This window comes from Babylonia areolata, chromosome 25, assembly GCF_041734735.1.
Source record: "Babylonia areolata isolate BAREFJ2019XMU chromosome 25, ASM4173473v1, whole genome shotgun sequence".
Taxonomy (NCBI): domain Eukaryota; kingdom Metazoa; phylum Mollusca; class Gastropoda; order Neogastropoda; family Buccinidae; genus Babylonia; species Babylonia areolata.
Window position 1 is genome coordinate 12,386,043 of NC_134900.1, and position 8,869 is coordinate 12,394,911.

The window sequence follows — 8,869 nt, forward strand, 5'->3', positions numbered from 1 at the left end:
TCAATGTGCAGTATAGTAGGCTATGTTTATAATTATATTCAAATAATGTTTCTTAATTCTTTCTGTTTTTACATTAAGAATACTAGTTATTACCTGCAGTGTGTGGATGTATGTATGAAACGATGTATGTGATATTTTTTACATTTGTATCTTCGTAATATTTGTAGGGGCTGTTGTTGGCTTTTACAGTTATGGTCCCCATGTTGTTTACTTGTTTATGTTGTGATAATGCACCTGACCAAATTTCTCCAGTTGGAGATAATAAAGTTATTCTTATCTTATCTTATCTTATCTTATATGGGATTCATATCAACATGACAATGGTCTCATCCACAACAGAGGACTCGGTAGACCTGCACAAACGGAACCGTGGAGGGCTTCAGTGTTTTAAACATTTGAACTGTACTAGTAGTCTCCCTTCTCCATCACTTCCAGTCCAGTGAGCGCCTTGGCAATGCCATTCTGAAAGCCATACAGAAGGGCTGTTGTTCAGCATTACTGCGTGGCCATCTTGGTTGTGCGTCATTGAAACGTATCCAAAAAAGGGTGTCTCGAAACTGCTTGGGCATTTTTAACGAGACGTTGAAAACTGGTTTCTCTTTCAATCGATTTTTTTTCCTTTTTTTTCCTCAAGCTCCTCTGACAGACAGTACCTGTCTTACCTCCCTCCCACCACCCACACCCTCCCCCGCCCCCCTTTCTCTCTCTCTCTCTCTCTCTCTCTCTCTGTCGCAGCTTCCGGTGATCTAATGAATTTGGCGGGCCGATAAGGTCAGACAGACTGTGCAAAGTCCGATCACCCTGCTGACCTTTTGTCGTTGTCCCGAGAGTGACCAGCCCCTGGCTGCGGATCAGGGAGGGTGGTGGCCAGGCGGGGAGTGGGGGGTGGAGGGATGGGGTGGGGGGGGGGCGGGGAAGAAAGGGGTGAGGAGGAATCAATGCGCGGACAGCGGACACATTCCTGGCACGCCTGGCAGTCTTGGGGGGATGAAGAGACGGCGGGGGATGGGCCCGAGGAGGCGGCCATCGAGCGGTGGCCCCTGTCGGCTCCGGGCGCTATTGACCAGCCACTAAAAGCGATTAGCATCATAGTGGCTCGCTTGGCCCGCTTGATTCACTTAAGCGCTGGCCTGCTTGTTTTCCACTTGGCTTTGGCCAGGCTGCTTTGGTTTGGTTGGGTTGGTTGGGTTGGGTGGTTTGGTTGGGTTGGGTTGGGTTGGTTCGGTGGTGGGTTTGGTTCCCATGCGCTTGACTGGTGGTCGTGTGCTTTGGTTTTGTCGTTTGTTCGTGCGTGTGTGTGTGTGTGTGTGTGTGTGTGTGTGTGTGTGTGTGTGTGTGTGTGTGTGTGTGTGTGTGTTCTTGTTTTTCAAGTTCGTTTTCATTTTGCTTCTTTGCTTTGTGTTTGTTTTATTGTTTATTTCGTGATCATCTATTTTGCTCTTTTTTTTTTTCCTCCCCTATTTATTGATAGAAAACTATCAATAGAATTAACGATTGTGGTATCAGAACAACGATTGTTTTGTTGTTGTTATTGTTGTTGTTAACCGATGAATACATTTTGGGTAATGGTTAGTTGTGGTCAGCAGTAGTTAGTAATAGTCAGTGGTGCTTAATCATGGTTGATTAATAGGGAAGGTCCAGTCAAGAAATCCTAATACTGCATAACAATTACAAAATAACAAAATCTGAACAGTTAGATAGTGGTCAGCAGTGGTAAGTTAGCGGTAAAAATAACCGCAGTTGTCAATCGTCTTAATAATGGACAAACATGACAGAACAACACAATCTGAACACTTTTGGGTTTTGGTTTGTTGTCAGCATGTGTGTGTTCAGATCTAAGAAGAAGGTGTCAGAATGGTTTACACACTTATATGTCAATACAGTGTCCGTGATGGTCTGGGTTCGAATCACGCTGTCGCCTTTTCTCTCAAGACTGGAAAATCAAACTTAGCATTCTAGTCCTTCGGATGAGACAATAAATCGAGGTCCTGTGTGCAGCACGCACTTGGCGCACTGAAAAATAACCCAAATGGCAGCATAAATATTGTCCTTTGGCAAAGTTCTATATATGAAATCCACTCTATTAGGTGCACAAATATGTATGCATGCAGTCAAGGCCTGACTAAGCGCGTTTTTCTTGTTGAAATTGCTAAATTCTACAGGAATTTTTTTTTTTCCCATTAGACAATGCTCTTTAAAACTCTTTACGGTTTTTACGTGCATAGCCTCTCTCTTTTTTTAGAATTTTTTTTTTTTACTCTGCCCACGTAGCAGCAACCAACAGATAGCTAAATAATGTTAAATCACCATCCAGCCACCCGCAAAAAAAGACCCTGCATTGTTGCTGAGCCCTCTATGTGGTCTTCAGGAGTGCTTGGTCTGATTCCCCACACGGGGGCGTGGGGTGGGGGGGGGGGGCGGTGGGGGGGGGGGAGTACCACCACCTGCAAAGCCTCCCATCTCTCTCTCTCTCTGTCTATCCAGTGTGCTGGCGATAAGTTTCTTGCATTTTCCGAGGCCGATTGAGAGAGTGATGGTCAGCTCTTCCTTCGTATTGAGGACCGTCTTCTGCTGTCGATGTCCAGATTTACTTCTGAAGAAACTCTCTAACAAGCCTCGGAGATCTAGTCCAGTTTTTTTTTTTTTTTTTTTGTCAACAGATAATATGGTCGTTTGATTTTCTAGAGAGGATTAATTTGGTGATCCTCGTTGCTCTTCCGTTATCAGCAGGTAGTTTGTTTTGTGCGCGTCTGTGAACTGCTTTTGAGTGTTTGTTTCCGTGTAGTGCTGTACCAAATAATATAGGAAAATACAAAACAAAAACAACAACAGTTTCAGTTTCAGTTTCAGTAGCTCAAGGAGGCGTCACTGCGTTCGGACAAAACCATATACGCTATACCACATCTGCCAAGCAGATGCCTGACCAGCAGCGTAACCCAACGCGCTTAGTCAGGCCTTGAGAAAAAAACACACACAAAAAACAAACCAAAAAAAACAAACAACAACAACAAAAAAACAACAAACAACAACAACAAACAACAACAACAACAACAGCAACAACAACAACACATGAAGCATCAAATATACATGCATAGAATGTGATGACGTTTTTGGTAGTTATTGGCAAGAGAGACCGAAAAAATAACAACAGGCAGGCAGGCAAATAGACAGACAGGCAGGGGCAGACAAATAGACAGACAGGCAGGGGCAGACAAATAGACAGACAGGCAGGCAGACAAATAGACAGACAGGCAGGCAGACAGATAGACAGACAGGCAGGCAGACAGACAGGCAGGCAGACAAATAGACAGACAGGGGCAGACACATAGACAGACAGGCAGGCAGACACATAGACAGACAGGCAGGCAGGCAGACAGGCAGGCAGACAAATAGACAGACAGGGGCAGACACATAGACAGACAGGCAGGCAGACAGACAGGCAGGCAGACAAATAGACAGACAGGCAGGCAGACATATAGACAGACAGGCAGGCAGGCAGACAGATAGACAGACAGGCAGGCAGACAGACAGGCAGGCAGACAAATAGACAGACAGGCAGGAAGACATATAGACAGACAGGGGCAGACACATAGACAGACAGGCAGGCAGACAAATAGACAGACAGGCAGGCAGACAAATAGACAGACAGGGGCAGACACATAGACAGACAGGCAGGCAGACAAATAGACAGACAGGCAGGCAGACAAATAGACAGACAGGCAGGCAGACAAACAGACAGACAGGCAGGCAGACAAATAGACAGACAGGCAGGCAGACAAATAGACAGACAGTGGCAGACAGACAAACAGACAGACAGGGGCAGACAAATAGACAGACAGGCAGGCAGACACATAGACAGACAGGCAGGCAGACACATAGACAGACAGGCAGGCAGACAGACAGGCAGGCAGACAAATAGACAGACAGGCAGGCAGACACATAGACAGACAGGCAGGCAGACAAACAGACAGACAGGCAGGCAGACATATAGACAGACAGGGGCAGACATATAGACAGACAGGGGCAGACAAATAGATAGTCAGGCAGGAAGACAGAAAATATGAAAATGATGTGTTTGCGTTGTGTGCTTGGGCGCCTGTGAGTGAGTGTGTCGTAAAAAGTCTTTCAGTTTGACGTCTTTCCACTTTAAGTGATATCAGACCGGGAAAAAAGGGGGAGGAGGAGAAGGGGGCGTGTGGAATCATACATAAATCTGTGTGTGTGTGTGTGTGTGTGTGTGTGTGCGTGTGTGCGCGCGCGTGCGTGCATGCGTACGTGTGTGCTTCGTTATACTTGCTTGCTTGCTTAAAAAAAAAAAAAAAAAAAAATTCAACAGTGTTTCTGTTCTGTACCAGGATCGCGAATTTGTGGACATGGACTTGACGTTCAACGGAGCCCCCAACAAACCCTCAGAGACACCCCCACCCTCTCCTGACCCCTCCCTGGGCTCTGCCGAGCGGCGGAGGGGGGTGGGCTGCTGCGCACGCAGATGTTCGCAACATCGACGATTCCCCGTAAGTGTATAGGTAATCATTTTTTTGTTGGTTTGTCGTTTATTGTGGAGTGATGGCCTAGAGGTAACGCGTCCGCCTAGGACGCGAGAAAATCTGAGCGCGCTGGTTCGAATCACGCGGCTCAGCTGCTGATATCACCCCCCCCCCCCCCCCAGCCCCCCCCCTCCACTAGACCTTGAGTGGTGGTCTGGACGCTAGTCATTCGGATGAGACGATAAACCGAGGTCACGTGTGCAGCATGCACTTAGCGCACGTAAAAGAACCCACGGCAACAAAAGGGTTATTCCTGGTAAAATTCTGTAGAAAAATCCACTTCGAGAGGAAAATTAACTAAAACTGCACGCAGGAAAAAAAAAAAAAAAGGTGGCGCTGTAGTGTACGACGCGCTCTCCCTGAGGGAGAGCAGCCCGAATTTCACACAGAGAAATCTGTTGTGATGAAAAGAAATACAAATACAAATTGTATTTGATTATGTTTTGGATGTTTTTTTATTGGGGGGAGGGGGTGGGGGGGGGGAGCGGAGAAAGGGGGTGGTTGAGGGCTAGCTTGGCTTGTCTGGTCTTGGTTTTTTTTGTTTTGTTTTTTTTTTGTCTTGTCCATTAGAAAATCACAGGTTTACATAGTTTTTGTTTTACCGGGTCTAAGGCTTGTTGGTATTCATCTCAGTCTTCTTGTTTTGTCTGTTTCTTTGTTTTGATCGTGGTGTTTGTTTGGGAATGTATTTGTATTTGTATTTCTTTCATCACAACAGATTTCTCTGTGTGAAATTCGGGCTGCTCTCCCCAGGGAGAGCGCGTCACTACACTACAGCACCACCCTTTTTTTTTATCATTTTTGTTTCCTGCGTGCAGTTTTATTTGTTTTTCCTATCAAAGTGGATTTTTCTACAAAATTTTGCCAGGAACAACCCTTTTGTTGCCGTGGATTCTTTTACGTGCGCTAAGTGCATGCTGCACACGGGACCTCGGTTTATCGTCTCATCCGAATGACTAGCGTCCAGACCACCACTTAAGGTCTAGTGGAGGGGAAGAAAATATCGGCAACTGAGCCGTGATTCGAACCAGCGCGCTCAGATTATCTCGCTTCCTAGGCGGACGCGTTACCTCTAGGCCATCACTCCACTCCTGTGTTATGGACGAGGTCAGTTTGGAAGAGACCATTTTGTTTTGTTTTATTTGGACTTTCCCGTGTGATGGATTCTTTTTCTGAGCATTTGTTACCTGTGATACTACTGACAGTTTATAGCTCACATCAAATCGCTCTTCAGTCTTCTTATTCTGCCCTCATCCTCTTCTCTCTCTCTCTTTCTTTCTTTCTTTCTTTCTTTCTTTCTGACTCTTGTCTTTCTGTCTCTCTGTCTGCCACCCGCCTCTCTCCACAGTGTGTGTGCGTGTGTGTGTGTGTGTGTGTGTGTGTGTGTGTGTGTGTGTGTGTGTGTGTGTGTTGTGTGTGTTTCCTTGTGGTTTGTGGGGATAGGTGGATGAGTATGAGTGTGCATTTTTGTGTATGTCCTTGTCTACATCCCCCCCCCCCCCCCCACCACGCTCCCCTTCAAAAGACCGATTTAATTAATCTGTAACATAGCTGGAAATAGTTCTGGTCTTTGAAGCATGTGTGAACGCCACGACTGGTAACATATGGCTGCCATTTGAGCTATCCTTTCAGCCAAACAGCTCTCTCTCTCTCTCTCTGAATTGTGTATTTTCTATGTCATTTATTTGTTCTTCTTCTTCTTCTTCTTCTTGCCATGCGATGTGTATGTCCCCCCCCTCCCATCTCACTTTTTTCTTTCTATTTTTTTTGGTATTTCCTAGACAAATTTATACGTTATCTTTACGATGGTAGGATGAAAACACAGCGATGAGTGCCTATTCCTTTCCCCTCAATTAAAAAAAAAAAAAGTTTAGATTTCGGAAAGTTTTGATTTCGATTTCTGTGTGTGTGTGTGTGTGTGTGTGTGTGTGTGTGCGTGTGTGTGTGTGTGTGTGTGTGTGTGTGTGTGTGTGTGTGTGTGTGTGTGTGTGTGTGTGTGTCTTCCCACCCTTCAGAACCGGTCATCCAACGTGGCGCACGAGCCGGAGCGCGAAGAGCTGAATGACATCCAGGTGCGCTTCCCCACCCTGTCGCGGTCCCGCACCTCGCTCAACCAGCTGGAAGAGGGCCGGGCCAACAGCAAGGAGCCCCCCTCCTCCACTCCCCACCACACCAACACCCTCACCGTCACCACCGCCATCGTCACCATGCCCACCCCCTCCACCACCTCAGAGACGGAGTCCTTGCAGACGCAGAGCACGAGCGGCACGCTGTCCCCGGCCACCCAGTCGCAGTCCGGGGTGGTGAGGATATCCACCTTATGAGACTGACGCTGTCCTGGAGCCACGAGGGAGAAAGTGGTATTTCTTTCTGCCAAGTGTTTGTGATAAGACTCAAGGCGTCGGAGAGTACCGTGCTTTTTTTTTTTTTTTTTTTTTTTTTTTTTTTTTCCCCCCTTCCAGCAGGGATGATGCTGTAGTTCTCTGTCGCTCGCTCCCTCCCTTGAGTTCAGCAGCAACAGCAGCAGCAGCAGAAGGAGATGGTGGGTGATGTGGACTTGGAAGTGGGGGTGATGCGTTTTGGCCAGGAGTTCCGTGTGATGATGGCTCGTGTGTAACCGTTTGCTTGTACCCAACAGCCCTGCAGTCCTGTTGAAGTGCAAGATGAATTTACCCCGGGTGTCACGTCTTGTCATCAGGTTGCTCCGCATTCCTTTGTGTTGCGCCTCCACCGTCTACAGAGATTTGCCGGCGCATTTTTTCCTTCTAAGAGTCCACAACTACAAGTTCCACAGCCTGTTTGACGTCTCTTGTTTTCTGCAAACGAATGGCGAAGTCACGGGATACGCGCGTCTCTGTTGTAAGGTCAACCATAATGGGAGCACACATTCTGTTGACCTCTGTCATCATGCCAACACCGATTATCGTGCATGACTACGTCTCTTTCATCGGACTGACCGATGATTTCGAGACTCTTTTGATCATTGCTGTTGTCATATTTACGAAAAAGTACGAAATTTGCTAACACCCTTGTCGTATTTTTATGGAGAAAAAAAAAAATCACCAAGGCTGTTGAGAACTCTCCCTTCGTGGAAGAGTTATTTTATTCTGTCAATTCGTAAACGAACTCAAAAAGGCTGTAAACATGTTTATCCTCGCTGAGAGAGAGGGGACTTGTGAGACTGTTTGTTACATTTCCTGCTTCGAATTCTTGGCATTTACAAGGCTGTCAGCATGTCTTTGGTGATACTTATGAAATACCTTCGTGGTAACAGCAGTTACAAGATGGGAAATTAGGAGTCGTTTGAACTTGTCTGCTGTTATGTCAAAGAGAATTGAGGAGAACGACATTCTGGTTGTCAAACTTGTTGAGATCCGCTCCATTTTTTTTATTTCTATTTTCTTTTCTTTTCTTTTTTTTTTTTTTTTTTTTTTTTTTTTTAATGAGCGCAGAATACCTCTCTGAATATTGGAGCTTATTTCTAGTCAGTTACCGGATCAGTGTTAAAAGTGACGTATTCAACGGCAGTGTTCGTCTGGCCTTGAAAGAGAACAGCATTGACTCCATTTTGCAACTTGAATTAACGAGTAGACTTATGTGGTGAAGACTTGCACAATGAGTTGGTTTCCAGACGGAATTTTGTGAAAGGGACTTGTGTATAAGCATGGTGCTAAATGAATTCAGATGGTTTGAACTGTTAAAGATCTAGACATCTCGTGTGCTTTTTGTCTGCACGCTATTAATGCCTGAGATTGATACACTGCAATTGGGGGAAAAAAAACAAAACAAAAAAAACGCCCAACAGATATCTGAAAGACTGTGTCTGAAAAAGATGAAGCTGGAATAGACGAGAGAAAAAAATTCAAGATTGTTGATGAACACGTTTTACTTTGGGAAATGGAATTGGAAAGATGATTCAATGAATAAACAACGCTCGTGTCGGTGACTGAGAAATAAAACAAAAACAAAAAAAAAAACAGACGTCAAAACTAGTTATGCTTGTGTCAGAGATGGCTGAACTGGGTGTGTCGAGGCGCTGGTTACGGACAAAGAAAATCGTTCTATTGTCGATGACAGGGCTTAAATCAGAGAGAAAGCAGGAAACGTATTTTATGATGTCAAAACGCTGGCAGTCTATTTTAAGCCATCACGACCTGCCGAATCGGAATGAAAGAGTATGAAAAAAAAAAAAAAAGGGTGTCTTGAATCATGCTGAGAAGAAATGAGTATTTGTCAAATCAAAGCTGCTCAGTAATGGAGACTACACTGAAAACAAAAGACGAACAACTAAGGATTGGACAGCTTAGAAAGAGGTACCGGGT

At 45.5% G+C, this 8,869-nt stretch overlaps 1 protein-coding gene across 1 annotated transcript in view; it reads left to right on the forward strand.

The window, feature by feature from the left end:
• The window catches only part of LOC143299685 (potassium voltage-gated channel protein Shal-like), a 155,897-nt gene extending 148,953 nt beyond the window's left edge, over positions 1 to 6,944 (forward strand). Inside the window, 2 exon segments of the mRNA XM_076613031.1 lie at positions 4,356 to 4,514; positions 6,563 to 6,944. Of these exon segments, the coding sequence (XP_076469146.1) occupies positions 4,356 to 4,514; positions 6,563 to 6,871 (468 nt within the window). The 3' untranslated portion in view covers positions 6,872 to 6,944.
• Positions 6,945 to 8,869: the final 1,925 nt, after the last annotated feature.